The sequence below is a fragment of the Emydura macquarii genome, unplaced genomic scaffold (genome assembly GCF_026122565.2).
Source record: "Emydura macquarii macquarii isolate MOO-44397 ecotype Brisbane River unplaced genomic scaffold, CSIRO-AGI_Emac_v2 contig_71, whole genome shotgun sequence".
Taxonomy (NCBI): Eukaryota; Metazoa; Chordata; order Testudines; family Chelidae; genus Emydura; species Emydura macquarii.
In genome coordinates, this window is record NW_027130208.1 from 2,403,920 (window position 1) to 2,426,539 (window position 22,620).

Below are 22,620 nucleotides of genomic sequence, written 5' to 3' on the forward strand. Positions count from 1 at the left end.
CTCTTTTTTCCAACAATAAAACAGTTGGAAAACAGTAAGCAGGTGTGTGAAAGTGGGAGGGAAGGGAATTCCCATTTTCATAAGTATTTGCTATTTTCCATCTGGAAAAACTGGAATACAAAGAGGTATACAATATAAAATACAATGGCTGGAAATTGAAGCTGGACAAATTCAAACAGCAAATAACGCATGAATTCTTACCAGTGAGAGTAATTAATCATTGGAACAATTTACCAAGGGTTGGGGTGGATTCTCCATCACTGACAATTTTTAAATCACGACGGGATGTTTTTCTAAAAGTTCTGCTCTAGGAATTATTGTGGGGAAATTCTCTGGCCTGTGTTGTACAGGAGGTCACACTAGATGGTCACAATGGTCCCTTCTGGCGTTAGAATCAATGAAAGATTGTGTGTGCAGGGGGGGAGGGAGGGAGGGTTAGGGGAAAATACCCACTTTTCACACTTCAATTTTTGTTATTCTTTTCCAAATGGAAAAACTAATAACCTTGACTTTGCAGTTATTGGTAAATAAATCTTAGGAGGCGTCTATTTATCCCTAACTCAAGTCAGAATATTATGGGCAGTGAAAAGTCCGCCACCCTGCCCTGCCAATATGCCTCCACCTTGATTTGGAAGGAGCACCTTTTGGAGTTAGTGAGTGCTACGGTGCTGGCTTCACTGCTGAACCAGCCCACCCGACTGCCAGTGAGAATCCGTGTGGGTGGTGACTTTTGTTACGTGGACACCCGTCCCTGAAAAGTGAACAGTGCCATCATTTGTAAGACAGTGTTACCCCTTTTGCGGTTACAAAGTGGTTGGCCAAATTCAGGGTGCTGTGGGGTGGCCTCCAGTTAGGAGGAAAAACTGATGAGACAGCCAAGTATTTTCTTGGATGTGATTTTTTTATTTACAAAGGAACTGCAAAGTCCCTTTTCCTTGAGCCCAGGAGGAGACAGTTCTAGGTTCATGGCTCCAAGGCTCTTTAGCAACTACCAGCCCCAAAAGACCCCTTTATAGGCTAGTCTCAGGTTCACACACAGTGCTGGTCCAGGGTGTGTCTGTCTCTGACTCTTGCTTTACACACTCTCTCTCTCTCTCTCTCTCTCTCTCTCTCACACACACACACACACACACACACACACACAAAATCCAGCAGCTCTCCATGCAGGTCATTCAGATTTCTGGGCAGCCTTTACCTTTGCTCCGGGTGAAGACATGGCTGCCTTTTAGGTTTGAAGACTATTAGTTCAGTCACTTCTTTACATTCACCCTGAATGAACTGTGGTGGTTTCTCCCAACCTCATAACCACAAGATTTAAATCAGCCCACCCAACATCTGATGACTGCGACCGAAGCACCTCTGACAGGGAGAACCCACAGCTCAGAGAAATGTGATTTCTGTTTCCAAAGCAGCACGGCTAAAGAGAACTATTATAGCTCACAGAGTCCAAAGAGGTCTGTCCTTCAGGCAGAGCTGATGTCCGTATAAAAGGGGCACTGGCTAAGCCTCTGTCACTCTGAGTAGTAGTCCTAATGGGTCTCAGAGGGGTGGAGAATAGTGAGACACTGGTTGTAAACGAGCCCATTGTTGTCAATTAAAATGAATCAGCTCAATCAGTCGCACCTGGTTCTAAATTGCCAGGGGTTCCCCTCACCCTTTTATTTTTCTGTTAAACTAATTACTTTGTATTGATTTTCTTCAGCAGGAAAAAACCACTAAGAGGATCTGCTGTACGCTATCCTGGGCTTCAGTCTCGTTTTACTGTGGGACATCACCAACTCCAGGGACAGCGGGTGAGGCGATGTTTCATTGTGAGGCTGTTTAAAGAAATAGAGGGCTGGCTTTGGAAACGTTAGAAGTGCAGTGGCCGAGTGGGTAAGGGTGCTCCACTGCAATCCGGAAAGTGGCAGATTTGAGTCCTACTTGATCCCATGCTGAAAGGCCACCTCCCGTACACCCAGCTGCAAAACGGGAAACTGATACATCGGGTTAGGGTAGGTAAAGGCGGTCAGATGTGAGCTGGCCACAGCACTGCCTTGTGCACAGCTGGCTCTGGAACCAAGGTGCCGTAACTAAACAGCATACCGTTCTCCCCAACGTACACATACGCATCAAAAGTGGAGCAGGCCCGAGGAGGATTTTACCTTAGGGAACTAAAATATACAAGAAGCTCCTGAGCTACTGAATAATTCCAAGACCAGGCAAAGTAAACAGCCTTTGGGATCATGTTAGCACTAATCCCCTTATCAGCAACTTGTCTTTGACCAGAGGCTCTTTGTGACTAACTTGCTTGCCAATGACTTGTCCTCAAGGACAGGAAATAGCAAATACTCCAAGAGATAAACAAAGCAAATATCCTGGGGGGAAGGGGACAAGAGCTCTTTTACAGTGGTCAAATCGAAGCACTTGTCTCCATTACAATAAAGCCTAAATGTAAGCAATTGCTTCAAGCTAACATTTGGTACCTTGAAGGGAAAGACTGTCGAAATCTTGGAGTCAGGCTGCTAAAGCGGAACCAAGTCAGCAAAGGGTGAGAAGTAATAAGAGCAGTGATGCAATTCAGAGAGACAGATGGCCCAGGGAGCCATTAGACTGCATGATGATATGTAAAATGCCAAATGTACATTACCTTCCAGACAAATGCTAGGTATAAAGGGCATGTGTGTGATCATGAAGAATAGCTGCTTTAACACAGAGCTTTCTAACTACGTCTAATTTGTTTCTACGGTCAGGATGATTCCCTTTGACTTCTCCAGAGCTGGTGGAAGGAAGATTTCAGCAAAATAAGGGACTGTTAATTAGATCTGCCTATAATATTTATCCTGCCTATCTATTCCTCATTGAGCTACCGAGTTAAGATGTGCGGTGTATACAATACACAGGAAGTAGAGTAAGGTCTTAGAGATTTCATATATTGGATTGGGTAATATCACGCTACCTCTGAAAGGGCAGAACATATCACAGACAGCAGGGATTCCATCAAGGGAAATACATATGGTGATGAGATGTCTCTCAATGTACTTACTAGTTGTGGAATACTCTGCTGAAAAATGTGTCAGTTTTGGCTTGTGGAGGTTAGATGCACTTAAGAAATACGCAGATGTGTTGCCAGCCACTTTGCTACTGCACTCATGATAAGGATTTCAAAATATGAGACCATTACAGCATGATAGGATAAACCTCATGGTCCACTGAGAACATGATGAGTAGCATCAATAAAAGTAGATGCAATCTCAGATGTAATACATTAATACATTAGCTATTGTAGGACTATACCCATGTACCGTATGAAAATACTAGAATGTTAGGTCCTCGGTACATTGCATATTCCAAGACCAGAACTGGAAATGCTAGAATAATATGAGAAAGGATGTTCTCACAGTGTTTACAGCTAGGCCCACAGAGTGACACAAATCTCATGAGAGCCTTTTTTTCTGAGATTTCCAACTGATTTGATTTTCAGCCTTCAATTCTGCAGATTCCAATAGCGTGCATAATTTGAATATTCTTCAGAGAAGCACTTCTCTGAACTGAGTTCCTTACTCTGAACTTCTGAGATTTCCCCAGCCCTAACCATCACCAGCTGTGACAGGGACATTACAGGAATATTCAGACACCCTCCTAGTAATGACGCGCTGCAAGGGGAAGTACAGTAAGACCAAAATATGACTTCTACTTCAGTTTCCTCAGATGGAAGTATTCCTGCATAATCCCATGCAGTTCAGTTTTCTGAACTGACTCATTCTGCTAAATTCTCTGCATTATCCCAAGGCAGATGAGGCAAACAGGACCAGTCTGGGCTCACTTGGCTACAGGATGTGTCAGAAAATGCCTCGTCAGTCAGAAGGGAAATATTTTGTGAAGAATTACTTTGGCTAGAGCAGAATGAAGTTCACAGCCTATGAGAAAAAGAGATTTCCACTAAGATGAAAATAGAGAATTAGGCACTGGGGGGAATAGAGTGCGTCAATTCAAAGCTAGATTCTGTCCTGTCTGACCCTAGGGGCTTGCACCAGATTTAAATAAGGCAAAATCTGGCTCTTAGAGAGTTTAGAATATAGCAGATTGAGCGACCTGCAGGCAACAGTCTGTTGCCATAAGGTATGATACAGCTCTGAGGAATGAACTCAGGAACAGTTTATTAACTCCTCATGCTGCTAACTTGCATGGAGAGCCCCATCTAATACCCTCTGACAGTCCATTTACTTCAGTGGGCATTGGATCAGGTCTTAAACAACTTTCCTTGAAGAATAAAGCGGAAAGCTACTTTCAGGAGGTTCTGCAACTGTGCTTTTCTAATGAGTCCTCCACCGGGCTTTCCACATAATGATGCAGCACGAGAGCTTCCGTCAGCACTTCAGTACCTAGATGTATTACACTCAGAGCTACAACAAATCACCCACTGGAGACCTGAACTCTAGGAGTGTTTGGCTAAGTTTGCAGATTCACCACTCTCCTCCAGTTCCGCCTGCTTGAAAAGGAAGCCAGAAAGCCGTGGAGTCCTATGCCTACCTGCTTCCTTCACCCTGGCAAATGATCACTAACAAGTGTTCCTGTGCCGCTGAAATGATTGAACATAATGTGCTAAATTAGATCAGCAAGTCAAAATACCTTTCCCAAAGCGATTCTCTTGCTCTGTGTCTGAATGGCAGAGGGAGGAGAACTACAGTGCAGGCTGAATACTGCCGCTGCTTTAAAAGTTTTACTAAATCTCCAAGTCATGGATTAATTCATGCTCGGAAGGGTTTTGACCAGGTCTGATGCAGCAGGCTCAGCTGCAATCCCAGCTACAGCTCCAGTCGGGCCCTTTAACTTACGCGTATTTGATCCTGAAGAGCGTCTGGGGATTGGAGTCTCCTTGGCTCTCTTGTTCCTGCTTTCCCCTTTTTCGTTTCTCACCAATCTAGTCAAGGAGCTTTTACCTAGATGGAGACTAGAAACTTGGGTGCAGGGGACAGTAAGCCCAGTTCAGACGCAGAGTTTTTCACCTTAAATTCATTGATCTGAATATGGTTTATATTGGTAGTATCTGTTTTTGGAAATAAGAAGGTGGTCTCAGTCCAGTTACTGGGGACAGAATGGGGCACACAGGATTCTTCATCCCGAAACCCATCGCTAAATGCTAATTGACACTATTTTGAGCAGCGCTGGTAGATATTAAGGATCTCATTGACAGGTAGACTGAGCTTCATTCACTCCTCTAGAGAGATCTCCTTCAAAACAGGGCTCAATCACCCATCGGCGGGGCAATGCCAGCATGTGGAATGTGCATCCTTAGAGGTTTTTAAGGTGCGGCTTGACAAAGCCCTGGCTGGGATTATTTAGTTGGGGTTGGTCCTGCTTTCAGCAGAACGTTGGACTAGATGACCTCCTGAGGTCCCTTCCAACCCTAATCTTCTATGATTCTGTCTCCAGTTGCCCAGGCTGTCAATCCAAAACCTACTTTCATGAGCAATGAAGGTAATACAAACCTGTTTTTTTCTCTTCTCAGTGCGCAGCAATGGGAAAGCCCCACACCTACCACATGAAGAGGGTTATTGCCCTCAACATAAGACATAGTGATTATAATTTGTATAACAGTAACAGCTAGTAGCTTCAGCTGAGATCAGGGCCCCACTGTGTTGGAGGCTATACCCGCACATGATGTTCCCTAGGGGAGCTGCTATGAGAGTGGAGAGACATTTCAGGATAATGTTCTTGGAGGTGTTTAATACGATAACCTCCGATAGCTGCATAGTGCTCATGCTCATTAAATCAACACAGAACGTAGCTCTTTGACAGAGGATAGCCACTGATGCACAACTGAATCAATCTGTCATGTCATCCTTTCACAACAGGAATGAACCAACCCTCTCGTGTGAAAGATATTCCTTGGGGAAAACTCCCTTCAGTTCCTTGTTGGATAAATATAAAGCTCTCATTCTCTCTTAAACCAAAATGGAAGAACTATAGTGGACAATATGCATGTGTTTTGATTAAAGCCTTTTCCTAACAGCTATCCAGATCTTCCACTGCAGTTCCAATCTTAAAGAAACAAATAGAATTCAATGATAAGAATGCCTCAAGATTCATATGAAATGGGTGTAAACCCAGAGTAAACTCTAAAGGGCCTGATTCTGTATTTGCTTATGAAAGAAACTGAGCAGTCATGTGTAAGTTGTCTGGAAGACTGGGCTGCAAATAATTTCAGGAAAACGGGAGGATTGAAAAAAACAGGCCTTAAATCTTCACTGTGCCAAAGTGGCATGCTGATTAGTTAGCAGTCCCCAAGAATTACATAAATCCCAGGGAATCTCACGGTAAAGAGACAGAGGGAAAGCATATTCCTCAGCCAAAATGTTCCAAATCTAGCAGGTTTTTTCATTACAAATGATTCTATAAATATTTAAAAGAAATCAAGCAGTGGCTTCTGAAGTATGCACTGAGATACATATGCCTAGAAGATCAAGTGACTTATTGGAGGAAACGTGTCAGGAAAGGCATTTTGGGACTGGGTTTTCGCTCTTTTCTTTTGTGATTAAGTTTCCAATACCGACTCATAAAGAAAGTACAAACATGCATCCAGAAAAACAGGCATCATTCAATACAGTTAATTGGCCAATTCCATAAAAAACATCAAGCAATAAAGAGACTGTCATAATTCAGGTCAATGGCACTTATATTCCCCTTCTATGGACCAGCCGGGTCACCTACTCTAGGCTCCCAGCTTCTCACCCATCCCCTCTCTTGGGTGGAGACATGCATCTCTCTCCATCTCCTGACCAGGGTATTTCCAGGCTGCGCAATTCCCTGTCTTCACAGTGAGTTCCCTAGCAAGTCAAGCCTGCTTTGCTTTCCCTCAGAGGCGATGAGCAGTGTAATTGCCCGCAGTTAAGCTACCACACAGCTTTTTCTAAGCAACCGCATTTATTCTTAAGGTAAAAGCATTAAGGAGAAAACATCGGTTACCGTAGAAGAACCTTCATGCATGCTAATAACTTATCGGAGATCCCCCGCCCCCAACTCCAGCAGGAACTCTTGCAGGTGATCCATCCTTTGACCGCCCAAGGGGTTTTCTGCAGTTACAGATTCATAACTGTTAGCTCAGAATGAACCCCACCCCACCCCCAAATCTGAGAGTCCCTCCTTTATACAGTTTGGGCCTTTGGTCTTGGGGCTCTGGGAACAGGTACTTTTAGCAAACAACTGTCCTGGCTTCAGGGCTGGGGTTTTGCATAACCAAAGGCAGATGGGTGGGTGGAGGGGAGAATTTGCATTCACCTCCGCCTAGCTATTTCCCCAGGAATCCCACTTCACACGACTGTCCCAAAAGTTCATTCTTGTCTGCCATATTCTTCAGTATAGTCCTTTGATCATCTAGCCCCACAGCAATATAGAACCTTTGCATTTAATACCCTGGACTCCAGAGATACTTAAAGTTAATTCAGTGAGATCTCCCAAAGTACAGGAAATGCCTATATCTGTCACAGACACGTTATTTTCTACCTTTAAATATTCCCCTTGTATCTTAAGAGGGTTAGGAGAGGGCATCTCCAAGCCTGACACTCAATGCCTAGTAAATAGGATTTACCTAAGGATCTAAGTGGGCTCAACCTATTGAAGTGGTGGTTCCCATTCCTCTGCTCAAACCGGGGGGTGAGGGAGAGAGACAGCAAGAGGATTCAGTTCCTTTCCAATATCTCGTCTTCAGAAATCCTAGAGACTGCTGCCTTGACATCTGGGCACTTTCTTCACTTGTCAAAGAATGAAGGGTGCCATGGGACATGCCAGCAATCTACCAAGCATAAACAGCTGACAAGTAGGCCGAGCAGCATGTGTACACACGCTGCATGGGAATGGGGCCTCGGGGCCGTTACAGAGGAGTGTCTATGTTTGCTATCTAGCTCCTTGTATCAGCCTCCCACATGTAAACTCAATCACACTTCCAAACAAGAGACTGATTGACCTCAGACTATGTTCCAGGGGACTCTGGATCTGAGAATCCTCCAATAGCCTAATCTCACCGCAGTTTACACTGCACCTATTGCAGACCTGCAGCCTGCGGGTTCACAGTGATCTGCTGCCCTGTCAGAGATCTGCATGTGCAACTTCCTGACAAACAGATGCATCCTTTTGTGACAATGTGAAGCTCCACTGTAGTGGTGACCAGTTTCACCACCACCACCCAAAACTGCACACCTGCAATGGCCAGCTTTCAGATGTAAATGTTGTGATCATTTCTGGCTCCCCACCTCCCAAAACACATCAAAAGGATTTCATCCACTGCTCTTACAATAATGTATTGCTTAAAAAAAGAACCAGAAGAATTTGGTCTAGAATAACTTAAGCTGAGTCCAAATGACATTTTTCTTGCCCAGCACAGTCTAACTTCAGACAGTTTAAAGCATAATCTCTCAACCTGTGGTACGCATACCCCTAGGGGTACATGAGACAAAGGCAGGGGGTACCCAGGGAAAAACAGTGAAGGGGAGGTGGGGGGCAGCTGTCGACTTCTAGGGAAGTCGGGGGGCAGCTCCCACTTCCTGCCCAGTTCCAGCTCCCAGTTGGGAAGCGAGCAACAGCCCTCAGCTTCTGGGGGAGGCAGGCAGCAGCCCCCCGCTTCCTGCCAGGTCCCAGCTCCCAGGTGGGAGCCCGATGGCACCTTCCTGCGTCCCGTGTGCTGGGTGGCAGCCACCTGCGCCCTTATATACTCAGCCCTTCTTCCAACATACGGCTCACATTAGTCTGTAAATATAAAATCCCCTGGAAAATTGAGTGTTGGGTACTTATTAAAATTTTCAGAAGTTAGGGGGTACTTGCTACTTACAAGGTTGAGAAACACTGGTTTAAAGGTTTGAAATCTGGACTTAACTACAGTCATTGCAAAATACATGTGGCTAATTATCAATATTTGAACAACACTGGGGTTTAAATTCATCCTCAAAAGGATATAGTGTCAATTTAAAGCCAGACTGCTAGCTGAGTTTTCTTTTTGCTTACTATTGCTACAAATACCACCTACATCTATTATAACTGAAAGCAATGGGAAAGAAATATCTTGTTTCGTTTGTTTACTTTTTTCCATTTGACAGCACTTAGCATATAGTGTGTTTCACTAAGCGATGCCTGTTTGTGTGGGTTTTACATGCCGCAACAGGGGAAAAGAAAAGCATTTTTAAAAATTGGAAAATGTCACTGTAAAACAAAACTAAAAGAGGCAGAGGAACTCAGGGACTGGTGTAGTACCTAAAACTGTTTTTAACACATTTTTAAAATATTGATTAGATTTCAAGTTGCTGATATCGCTTTAACCACAGCAGTGCACAGGTACTGCCATAATGTACTCATTTGTTCTACTTGCCCATGGTTACCTACGTGTGTATTTCCAGGATCAGAGCCCTCATCCACCCCATAACTCTCCCATACATTACTGTCGAAGCTAAATATTTCGCTGCCATAATCATTCTACATAGTAATAACTTTTAGAGATGATTCAAAAGATGCTATAACGTTTTTAATTGTTGAATCTGTAAAAAATATTCTATAGGGAAGCATCACCATTGCCTAGAGTGACCAGATGTCCTGATTTTATAGGGACAGTCCCAATATTTGGGGCTTTTTTTTCCTATAGGTGCCTATTACCCACACCCTCCAGTCCTGGTTTTTCACACTTGCTATCTGGTCACCCTACCATGGGCACATCATAAAGGGGAAAAAAAAGTGCAACAGCATAAAAATATGATTAATTCTTCCGAAAACAGATGCCGTGGTGGTGGTGGAGTTGAAAAACGTTGACATTAATGATTTTCAGGAAGGGATAAAGTTTTTATATTTAAGATACAATCTCTTACCAACCAACGAAGAAACGCACACAAAAGCGAATTGCCTACAATTTTAATTTAACTCATGTCGGCTGGGGAAAGCGGTAATGCCCAGTATAAATACTCATTTTTTAAAAAACGTAACTGATTCTGGCCCCAGGCCTGCAGTCGGCCCCGCATGCGTACCTGCGTCAAAGATGCACGCATACGTTCTGCTTCATTTTGATCTTTAGGGCTGCATGATGACTTTGCCACAAGCCTTGAGCAATGGGCTTTGCTTTGGTGTGCTGCCCCTGGAGCCAGTCAGGAGGCAGACAGTGACTCTCAGATTGGTAATCAGCCCCCTGGGTTTCTCCTCTCTCCAGGTCCATGGCCGGTGACATGTATTTTCCTCACAGAGCTGGCACAGCTATGCCGACCCGCGTATTTGGGCATGATGCAAAACTCTGTCCCTTGCCCAGCCGGGCCTTCTCATTCCTGCCTGCACACATGGGGGAGAGCATGTGAGACTGTGTCTTCCTCTGTGCAACACTCAGCAGGGGTAGCTCACAGGGGTTAAGGGATCACCTAAGACTCCAGTACATCTCTGCGCATTACTCATAGACTCTGAGGTCAGAAGGGACCAATATGAGCATCCAGTCTGACCTCCTGCACAACGCAGGCCATGGACCCTCCCGCACCCACTCCTGTAATAGACCCTGACCTATGACTGAGTTATTGAAGTCCTCAGATCAAGACTTTAAGGTACAGAGAATCCACCAGCAAGTGACCCAGGGCCCATGCTACAGATGAAGGCGTAAAACCCTCAGAGCCTTTGCTAACCTGCTCTGGGGGAAAATTCCTTCTCGAGCCCAAATATGGCGATCAGCTAAACCCTGAGCATGTGGGCAAGAGTCACCAGCCAGACACCCAAGAAAGAATTCTCTGTAATAATTCAGAACCCAGCCCATCTAACATCCCTTCGCAGGCCAATGGCATAGCTACCACCAGTAGTCAAAGATCAGTCCATTGCCAAACGAGGCTGTCACATTGTACCATTGCGGAATTGGATCCTTCGACTGCAAGAAAATCCATATAACATGCTGTTTGATGTTCTTTAATCACCAGATTCGTTGCCAGCAGTTTAAAACAAATGAGTTTTTAAATAGTGCCACTTTATCCAGGGCAAGACCTGGCTGATTAAGCTGATTTTGTAAGACTGACACCCACTTTGATCTAGCAATAAGATCTTTGAATGCAGACCTACCTCATTATAGACATCGTCATTTCTGCTGAAGTCTCCAGCCTTCCTTGGAAGAACGTGGACATGAAGGTGCTGAAAATTTAAAAACAAACAATGGTGATTATCCAGATAATTGTTTTAAGCTGACAGTGGCGTTCTCCTTACATCCTATTACCATACTCTGGCTGCCATTGTATTATTTTCAGAGGGAAGAAAGGTTAACCTGTCCTATAACTGTATTGCAAATCTTCTGAGACTATATGAGATGAAAAACATGAGAGCGCAACTTTGCTGTAATACAAACTGGAACTTTCGAATGAAATGTCTGAAAGTTCAGGAGCTCTGTGGAGTTACTCAGAGTTGTCAGCCCGAGTTGTATTTAGCCAGCACTTTGAAATGACAACGTATCTTAAAGCTGACTGTTATGACTTTGAAACTGACAGGAATACAAATTTGCCAGTTTAGGACTGCATTAGAAGGTAGATAGCAGGTGCAAGCCGGGAGGGAGGGGGGGGGGGGCGCTGCAGAGGCAGGTTACATAGCATTCACTCAGCAGTAGTCTGAGAAGACTATGGAATAAAGGCAAATCTCATCAGACTCTGCTGTCAAACCACACAGCTGTACAGGTAGCAATGGTGTCATGGCGAGGACCCATGGGGATGCACAGAACGCCCCATGGCATGTATTTTGCAAGACTAAAAACATCATTTTAAAGTTTTGCTTTTACAACATCTTCCGGAAAAGTGGTGGAGGGCTCTGGCGGCATCAAATCCATTGGGAGTCCAGATTCTGACGTGCCCTGAATACAGTCCTTGTCATTGGCGAGGGAGAACAGAGGATCCTAGTTGGACTAGGTTTCTGCTCCTACAAATCCTTGTACTTGCTGCCTCGATACTGCAGAGCTGGGTGCATCAAAAACAGTTCTGCATGCTCTGGGCGAAGAGTTACACATGTTTTGCACCTGGTGCCATGTGGTGAGCTGCAAATCAGCCCACAGTGATGAACCTCAGCAAGATTTTCAGGACCACATGGCTCAAGTTTAGACTGAAATCCAAAAATCAAACGAATTTTGCCTGTTTGTCTGGTAGGAAATGTACGCACTACTATATACTGTGTTAGCTTCAGTCCGTAAGAAACATTTGCTCACTGGAATAGAGAGAAATTATAGGAAAGATTCAGCTAGCAAGGTATTCTGAATACCTCTCCCCTTTCTCCTAGGCTGCCCTAGAGGAAGCTGAGGAATACTCTGTTGTTTATGCTGAAAACTATGGAGGATAGTAATAATCAAGTTTCAGCTGAAGATGCTTTTTGTAGGTTAAAAACTGTGTTTTTTGAGTAATACATCAGTGATAGTGCACTCACTGACGGTGTATTACACTAATACATCATGAGAGCGATAGTGCTGTTATGATGTATTAGTGCAATGCATCATCTGGGCATCTAGGGCTCAGAACCACACTGCAAGCTTAAAGTTGCTCGTTGGTACCACTGGGCTCTCAGTTTTACGTTTGGAAAATGAAGGATTTTCAAGAAAAAAAGAAGAGAATGGAGATTAGAGGGGGTACTGCGCACGCTGCGAAGCTTTTGTGCTGCTCCCCAGATTTCAAATTGACACTCTCCACTGTAAATAATCAGCCATTCAATGTCTTTCATTCTGGAACATGCAGCGGTTGATATTTACCTGCCACATGTAAGTTTTAATGTATTTCTGTCAGTTTGTATATAGCCTCATATCATCTCTCTAGATCAGCTAGGCAGATGAAATGATAAACAGAGCTATTTTTAATAGTCGCTTTTATTTCTGTGGAAAAGTGTCCCAAGATACACTTGGGATAGGGACTACATATGACTGCGACAGAGAGACAACCTGGGAAATTCAGGTAGGAACATGATCCAAAACCTATTGAAGTCAGCAGGAAGGCACCTGTTGATTTCAATGAACTTTGAAACAGGCTTTAAGGCTGAAAAAAGAATGAAGAGACAATTCATGCTGATTTGCACTGTAAATGTTTCTTCTTAGAACCATCTCCCCAAACAGGATCCAAATTAAAGAGGAGACACAGAAAAGATATGCAATTGTTTTTTAAAAAACCCAACCAAACACAAAACCCCAATGATTATATCAGCATCTGAGCCACTTAAAATCCATTTCATGGTTTGTTCACCTTTACTATTTGCATTCTGTTGTTACAGAACGGGATGTGTTGTATAACAAAACCTATTCCCCCTATTTAAAAACAAAGGGTATGGTTTTTGGATGAGGTAACCTTGAAACATTTAGAAAGCAGGTGTTTGACTGCAGATAGCCCAGATTTTTTTTTTTTAATGCTCTGAAAAGAACGTAGAGGAATATCCAAATTCTCCCCACTGTTCGTGTAATAGAGCCAAGCGGGAGCAGTGAGATGCAATTACATCTGAAGTGGTTTCCTTCTCTGCTGCTTTACTGAGAAAATAAGGGGATAAAATAGCAGCGTGGACCTGTAGGTGCCATGTGGTGAGAAACATCTGGGATAGGAACTTACGCCTTCTCTAATTTGCCTACCAATTTAACAGCCTTCTGGATGGGGATTTTTTTTTTTGTCGTCTTTTTTTTTTTTTTGGGGCTCTTAATTCATTTTTTCTTTCGCTAAGGCCTTGATCCAGCAAGGCCCTAAAGCCCAGGCTCCACTATAGCATCAGGTTGATTGACTTCATCGGGGCGATTCGCGTCCTGGAAATTAAGCACGTGGTTTAGTGCATTGCTGGATACAGGCCAGCGTTTGGTTCTCTGACTCCACCTGATGGCCAGAGACTACATGCCAGAACCTCCTGCCTGCCCTGGCTACTTTGAGAGGTTTCAATGGCACAGAACATCCCTACAATATGCTTAATAGCTACCGGAGGATTCCCACTGGCCAGGGGAATCCTCAGCTCATGCACAGACAACATAGCACAAAGATAGCGTGAGCCAGGGTATAAAGCACCCAACTGGGACCCCGTCCTATTCCAATCAGGCTTCTGCCACTTCCTTTGGGCAAATCACTTAACCTCTCCAAACCTCAGTTCCCCGCCCACCCTTCATCAATCTTGTCTTTTTAAATCACACGTTCTTCAGAGCAGGAAGTGTTTCTGTACAGCGCCTAGCACAATGCAACCCTGATTTCAGTTGTGGCCTCTAGGCACTACTGTAATAGAAATAATAAATAATAACAGCTCATGCACCTCTCTCCTATCTACATCCTGGGGCAAGGGCTATGGCCAGTGGCATCCCTACGGCTGGGACCCCTGAACGGCACTCTAGGGCCATGGGCAGACAGATAACACAGAGCAGCCCTGAGGTTGCTCTAATTTACACTGATACCCAGTGGCCAAATGGCTTCAAGCACAGGGAGGGAAGATGAGAAGACAGAGTGTAAAGATGGCTTTTAACTTCCTTCCTGCGCTGCACTGAGCTGCGGCTATGTTCTAGGTCTTCTTTGCCTATAAAACATGACGATATGTCAGATTAGATTATTTGTTGACCTCAGAGTCTCTTCTCGGTTTCACTATGTTCTCTCCCACCGACTTTAGTTCTGGAGAGGGGTAGCAGACCGACAGCCCCTGGAAGCTAAGGTCCAATCTGAATTCACAGAAAAAGTGCAGTAGGGAAAGTAATCATGTAAACTCTCCTCCCGCCCACCCCAAACAGAGTAATAAACGCGCCCCATCCTTTTTTGGAAGGACCCTGGCTAGCAAAGAGAGCAGGTCAATCTCCAGATTGCAAACCCTTCATCCCAGGCTTTCTCTACTGCTAGCTGTGTATGCATGTGCTGCAAGTACCTCCATATCTGAAGTGCGACAGAGCACTCGCCCACTCCTGGGAGCAGCTTTCAATGGCTGCTGAGCTGCATTTTCTTTTTCTGAAAAATTGCTCAGTGGTTTCGCTTTATTTTGATCGAACAATCCACGGTACCGGCCCAAGGACAAAGAAATGCGACCATACGGAGCACTGCTTTGTGTGTTCAGCTACTGGGTTTGTTTCTGTTCAGATCTGGCACAGGGAAGTATATCCACGTTCAAAACACCAGTGTGTGCCAGTCACAGAAGTAAGCCCCAAAATGTTCTTTTAGACTGGAAGCTCTCTAGGGCAGGGACCTTTGAAAGGTGCCTTGTACATTCAGAGTGCTTCTGCAATATGAAGAATGAGCAATCCCTGGCAGTTCCGAATGGTGAGATTTATCAGGCTGCGCGACAGTCTTACAGAGAGCAGTGAAAGCCCCATCACTTGACACCTTTTCAACCCGGAATGGACAAAGAACTAGGCAGTCACCGTACGGAACAAGGCTGCATGGGCAAGGGAAGTGACTAGATCCAACAGGTCTTTGCCATCTCCAGCGTGTTCCAGCGAAGAAAACTTCGGCTCAGAACCGTGCAAAGCTTCAATGTGACTTTGGAAGTGGCAGGCCGCCGAGGTCATTCCAGAGTGCACTGATCTCGCTAATGTGGAAACCTGCCAAAGAGGCAGGCATTTGTGGGAATTATACCGCTACAGTAGATTCCCAGGGAATATGAGCTGCAAAATACTTGCAAAAATATTAGCTAAAAAAATCCTGCGCCTGTTTTTCTAGAGATAATCCATCCTGCTCAGGTGAGTTTTGTTTTAATACGATAGGCCACGCACAGAGTGATGCATATAGCTAAAGTGGCATGTATACATTAATTCATGTTTGACTAGTCCGTCTGTCCCCTCGCACTAGAGGTTAGACGGCTGCACGTAGGCCTTCTGTGCCTTTAATCCTTTTCTCCTGTTATACTTTGATTCCTTCTGTTGAGAAGAAACAATATTCCGGTTTGTGTCACAGCCCCCAAAGGGAAGTCTTACAGGGCGGCCAAATCCACTCGGGCCCGCTATGCAGTCACAGTTGGAAAAACCGGGGCTGCAGTCAAGGACCCAATCTAAAGAGGGAGAATGGTGAGATTCCACCAAGGGAGATGCAAGCTGCACTCCAGGGGAGTCAGAGGTACAGCTAGCCTTGATCTGTGACATGCATTACAACCTTCCTGGCAGGTAAAGGCACTGTGCAGGACCAGCCACTTTCCCACTTGTTACTTAGCTGTACTCTACAACCTTCGGCGGTATGCTTCAGACACATCGTTACAATCAAAGGGAGTGTGATGAGCACAGGTTTGCTGTCAGCACTTTCTTGTTTGCTTGAGAACTTCTGCCATCCAGTCACTGGATTTTAAAGAAGAAAACAAAGCTTCTATGCCAGATTCACAGCAAAAAAATCCAAAATATCCAGCCTCTGAGTAAGACTGAGAGTGGGCGATAAAGGGTAACACACCCGACACTTAGCTAGCCATATGAAAAAGAGAGCAATTCTACCTTCTTGTACATTGCTCTTCCGATAGCACATCCATTTCTCATTCTTGATTAACGACTTGATTAGTTGGCCCTGTAACAAAAGCACTCTATAAAAGAGAGAGGTCTGCACACCTGGAGGCAGTTAGAAAAAGCTCTCCACTGGCCCATACAAATCTGTGCCATTATCTATAAGTCAGTAGGCCCAATGAAGTAGTTGTTGTTGGGCAAAGCAAAGCCATGCCAATGTACAGCCCATCCCATTCATCAGCCGCCAACAAGCCCCAGCCACGCAGCGCAGAGACCAGGCACCTACAAATTCTTGGTTGGTCACCCAGCCTCAGCAGGGTATGCTGCTCAAGAGGAACAGAGAAAGAAACACAAGGAAAGGAGCCGGCAGCGGCAAAGGGACACCCTGAGACAGCCATCCTGGGGAAGAGGAAATGTGGACGGATTTTAAAAATTCTGTGGAGGAAGGAGCAGCAGCATGATCTGGCCCCAGCTTAGAACTGGGGGTCGTGGGACACGGCTGGTTTGGGTAAACCCTGTTACACCATGTCCATCCACGGCCTCCACTTCCCCTTCCGGGGCTCCCCACCAGTCACACATGGGCTCTCCTGCACCAAAGAACAATCTTACCTGGGGGTGTGGCTTACTTAAAGAATTTAGAACCAGGTTTTCCTTCCTCAGCAGCCTCTCCAGCCCCTTGCTGGGATCAGTAGCTCCTCCCAAGACTCAGGTCCTCTTGGCTGATGCTTTCGAAAACATGCTTCCTGAAGGAGTCTGCCCGTGCCCATCACAGCAGGTAACTCCAATCAGGCCTTTTCATCGAGCCGCTATGGACAGCCCCTTCCCAGGTTCTTTCTATTCCTGCATCTCCTGCGGAAGCTTCCCTGTTCCCCGCTGGTCCCTCTGCCTGGAGTGCTGGAAAGCTTTCACCAAGCTGCCTTCTTCTCAGCAAGCTGCTTGAACCCACACTGGCTGCCCTTCTATTCCCCCGCAGGCCTGGTTCCTGGTCACATGCTCCCGTTGCAGGATGCTGGCACTGAGAGCTAAACTGGTCCCAGGTGAGGCAGCCCCAGCACTATCAGCGCACCTGCAGCAGAGGAGGTTGCAGGCATGGGAGGACAGTGGTGCTGTCAGCAGTGACAGAGTGCAGGGGAGGGAGGGAAATCCTGGAGGGGAAGATCCTGAGTCCACTATTGGCCATTTAAACTGAAGGTGATGGTGAGACATGCAGGAGATGTCGGAGACGCCAGGGGCGCTGGGTTAAAGGAGACAGGCTGGGAGTTGAAAGGTGTGCGTCATCTGACCAGAGAGGCAGCTGGAGCCTGGTGAGACGGGGTGCGGAGACAGACGAGAAGCAGCCCTGTGGGAGAACGGGGGAGAGCGCCAAGCAAGTCACTATGATGGCCCATGGTTTCTCCTTGCTTCCAAGCACTCATCTGCAGGGCTGGAACCCCAGCTGTCAGCAGAGGCTCTGCTGGGTGCAGAGCTGGAAGCCAGGAGTGGGACAGGTGGAGCAGATAGCTGATCAGGGTGCCCAGGGAGAACACAGACACACCCACAAGATAACTAGCGGTATCACTGACCTAGCTCAGGGTTTTACACTGCCGCCTGGAGCTGCAGTATCTGAGTGCTGGACTTCAGAGTGCATCTGGCACATCACCCTTCGCAGGGCCAGAGCTCTTCTTGGGGAGGGTGGGTTTTTTTTGGGGGGAGGGTTTGGAAACAAAAGGGGTGTTTGCATTGTTTTCACCTGTAGAGAAAAGTCTCTGTCCTGGGCTGTCCGCACTGCGCCGCTCCTGCGGCAGTGGATAGGGGACGTGTAGCTACAGGCCGCGGTGACAAGCCGGCTCCGGTCACGCTGCGGTGTGTAGCTACCCGGGGCAGTGAAAGGCTCTGGCACTGGGGAGGCAGTAGGGTCCTGCAGCGCCCTGCCCCAGGAGTTCTTCCCCGCAGCAGGGAGGCGGTGGGACCCAAGGGGGAGGCACTGCTTGGGCAAGCAGAGCAGTAGGGTGTATAGCCCCAGCGTGCAGGACACCACTATTTATAGCCCACACGCTGCCGAAAGAACAGTGTAGTGTAGACGGAACCAAAAAGGAAGGCCTTGCAGGGTTTCCTAAAGACGCTCAAGACACTGGATTCTCCCAGTCTCCTTTCCAAGATTGGCAGCTCTTTCAGAGAGAACACACGTACCCGGGGAAGCAGCAGCACTGCAAATATCTGCAGACACATCAGAACAACTAGCGGAGAATCCGGTCTTCTCCACGAGGCGGGGTAATGCGCCCTTCTGGGGTGTAAGTGCATTAATTGGTCTGTGTAGACCGGGAAGATGGACAGTAAAGGTTCCCTAGTGTGCTTTAATGCAGTGCTCTTTGAAACACTGCTACGCTACGGTATGCGAGAGAATCTGTACTGGGCATCAGCAGAGTCCATGCAGACCAATTAACGTGCAATGCATTAGTGCGCTTTACAGCTCACACCCCAGGAGGGCACATTACCTCCACCGTGTAGACAAGATCTTAGGGGATATGTGCACTGCAGCTGGGAGGTGTCATTCCCAGCTGGGGTCGATGTACGCAAGCTAGCATGCTAAAGTTAGCACAGCTGTCCAGGCAGCAGCTCTGCCGAGAACGTCGCTAGGCTCTGGGATGGGGCTGTACTGACAGCTAACCGGAGCAGCCTCCCACCTCACCGCGGCCACACGCCTGTTCTTACCACGCCAGCTTGATCAGCGCTAACGTGCGTACAACTCCCGGAGCTGGGAATTACCCCGCCCAGGCCCAGGGCAGCCAGATCCTTGGTGAAGCATATTTGCAAACAGTTCCCCCTGCAAGACTGAGCAACTCCGAGACTCAGCGTCCTTGGGAAAGGACGTCTCTGCTGATGACTCTGAAGTGTTACAGAGAGGAGCTGTGGGTGGGCTGGATCAGAGACCTCTGACACCATAATGATAGTACTGGCAGGGAAAAATACGCAAGATGCTTTTCAAACCCACTCGAGAGCGGAGGTTAAAACGTATGCAGCACAGGGGAACGTTTAGCATCTACTGGAGAGCAGCCAGAAATCAGAAGCCTGGCGTGAACGTGCTAATTAGCCCATGCGACAGCACCATTCACTTCAATGGGGTTAATAAGGGCGGAGGGTGTCTGCGTCCCACGGTACTGGCTTTCGGAGAGGTAGCGAGGGACTACATGAAAGCGAGCCAAGCTGCTGCGGAGCTGAACGCTCAAGCTTGGCCCCGCACCCATGGCGTGGGGCTCTGCACGGGGGATACCGCTATGGAGGGGAACGGAGTTCCACCGCTGTAAAGCCGGGGCGAGAGGAGAATCGGGCCCGAGAACTCTTGCCGGCTGCCTCTCACCGCTCTGCACGAGCCGTCCTATCATGTCGTGATGTCCCCAACCTCTCTGCAAGTTCAGGGGCCTGTTCTAGTGCCATTTAAACAAGCCAGGAGATAAGGCTGGGACTTTCAAAGAGGCCGAAGGGACTCAGGCCCCCAGCTACCACGGAAATTCCCTACGCACAGGTTATCTAATTCCCTGCGGCTCCTTTCAAAATCCCAGCCTCAAGGGCAGAGCCTCTCCTTTCCACGGGCAGAATACCGCCAGCCTGACTCCTGCAGCGCCCCCCTTCACTCAGTGCCCTGGGGAAAGAGCGAAGAGTTTGGCCCAACGAGAAGCATGCACTGGTGTTAATTTTAGTCAAAGTTACTGTCCCTTCTGTGCATGGAGATTGAGGAGACTAGGCCCTTCACGTGAGCAGGGGCTGCAGCCCCAGGACATTGATTTCAGCAGGTCTGTCTCCCCCCATAGCCAGAAAATGCAGGGACAGCCTGGCCTGGCATTCCGCTCCTTTGTGCCATGCGGAGGGTGCGAAGGGGCTGGATTGGGGCTGCGAATAGCCAGCAGCGAATCTCCAGCAGAGGGGCATCCCCTGCGGGTGCACCTGAGCTGGGTCTAAGGCTCAGCCCTGCATCTGTGCCCCCCAGGAGCCGCTTGAAGAATTGCTAGGGCCAAGGGCTTGCCTGAGGGTCAGGAAGCGGGAAGTGATTCCTGGCCACACCCGGCACGATGCCAGTTGGAGCTGCGGTACAGAACTGCCCCCTTGTGTTTATTTTGTTGGCCAGCAGTAACGACGCCGTAGGATTTACACAGTATCTCCTGCCCCTGGATCTCAAAACATTCTCTAACGAGCAGGGAATTGAAAAGCTTGCAGCACCCGTGTGAAACACCATCTCCACTTTACAGCGATGGCACAAGGGTGAAGTGACTTGCCCAAGGTCCCACAGGTAGTCTGTGGCAGGCTCAAGAATGGATCTTGGATCACCTGGCTCCCCGTCCTATGCCTGAACTTAGATGATTCTTTCTCCTTAATGTCCATATCTGCTGCAAAGTATTCAGATGCAAATTAAACTGCGACTGCATATTCCCCCCCCCCAAGTCTTTACTTATGCCTTGATGAATGCATATTGCCTTAACACTTGCTATACACATAATTACAGTTCTTTAATTTGCTTCAATAACATGTATTATAATAAACATTTACTGCTCCACGAATAAACATTTTAATGAAGCTCCTAATGGGGGTTATGTGTTTTGAAGTCATTCATGGCTTTGGTAAAGTCTCTCCCTATACTTAATGAAAGTCATTTCCATAATCTGGGCATTATTGCTTAAGCCTCCCTTTAGGAATATTTTACCAAGTAAAATTTCTGCGGAATATTATCAGTCCAAAGAGTATTTTCAAAGTGTCCTGTTAAAGGGACAGCCCATGCTTTCATGTTCCTCCAGAGATGCTAACACACTAATTATGGGGAATGTGCTGGCTAATTATTTCACTGGTCCAGTGCATTATTACTGTGCTTTTCACTTCAGAGACTTGGTTTAAATGAAAAGAATGGGAGACCTCTAAAAGGTCAGATACAAAGGGCAATAAAATGCTCATTTATTTTCTAGCGCTAACAAGATATATTCCAGACACCAAAATACCTGGCAAATGTACAGAGGTTCAATGGGCTCCAAGAGAGCAGAAGGGAGAGTCAAGAAATGAACAAGAAACATTCCTGTCCAGAGAGTCGCATGCAGTTTAACTCAGACAGCTCCATAACTAATGTTCACAGGCTGGCCCTCACCTCCTTGAAATGAGTGTGCCTTTCACCATTGACGCTAATAACAGATGAACTTGGTACCGGAAGTGAGATCTAAAGACCACTGATGTCAGTGGAAATAGTCCTCCCTTGAGAGGACATTCAGGTCCCTAGAGAGCGAACGAACAACAACACACACACACACACACACACACATACAGTATTTCTCCACATGTGCGGACAGCTGAGACCAGAGGTGAAATACACCTTGTCTCCACTAGAAGGAAATAAGACCATCCAAAATAGTTCTAGCAGTCCAACCTCTCTTGAGGACAGGAGAGGGGAAGGAGAAGGGGAAGTTGGAGGGAAATCAGAGAAATTAAATTGCAAATGGATTTACACATGGGACACAACAATTACTTACTTACTTACTTTGGAGGGGGGAGAGGGGGAAATGCCAATATCTAATTTTGAAGCAATCTTTGCAATGATGTTCTAAAACGACAGGGTTTCTGAGGGACTGAAGATTCAGGCCACCTTCCTGTCTCCTTTTCCATTAGATAGAGCTGGAAAAGAGGAGCCACTGAAAGGAGAATGTAAAGATTTCCAGTGACAATAACTAGACTAAGCTGCATTGCTTGTCACCACATCAGTCTGTTAGCCAAAACTATCTAAGCTCTGGGTCAGTAATGAGTCATCTTACATCCTTGCGTGCTCCATTGCCTTAGAACTAGCGAATAGCTCTGTTCCCAGGTACAGCATGCCCGAGACCAAATGTACTTATTTATAATACAAAAACTACACAAAGCAGCGATAGCTCCCGAAATGTAGGAATATTTTTCTGTTTTATTCCCGGGTCTGCACATTCATCTTAGCGCTTTAGCTGCTTCCGTGAAATCTTTGAAATATAAAATGATCTGCTATCAAAACTGATTGTAGGATATTTACTATGGCGAAGATGGCAATTTATGTGACGAACAAAAAGAAAATGTTCAACAGAAACAGAATTGTACTCGATCAGAAATTCTTAAATGGGTCCGTGTGGTTTTCTTTTCATATTTTCCTTCCCCTGGTGCCAGCCTCTATCTTCAGTTAGCTTGAAATGGAACTTTGCAAGCTCATGATTTTTACCCATTTGCATAGATGTAATTTCTCAATTTTTTCATTTTGTATAGAATACGTTCCT

General features: G+C 46.4%; 1 protein-coding gene across 11 annotated transcripts in view; it reads right to left on the reverse strand.

The window, feature by feature from the left end:
* The window catches only part of FHIT (fragile histidine triad diadenosine triphosphatase), a 939,636-nt gene that overhangs the window by 108,833 nt on the left and 808,183 nt on the right, over positions 1 to 22,620 (reverse strand). For all 11 annotated transcript variants that reach the window (XM_067541431.1, XM_067541440.1, XM_067541448.1 and 8 more), the window contains one exon: positions 11,047 to 11,115. In XM_067541431.1, coding sequence (XP_067397532.1) covers positions 11,047 to 11,115 — 69 coding nt within the window. The remainder of the gene's footprint in view (positions 1 to 11,046; positions 11,116 to 22,620) is intronic.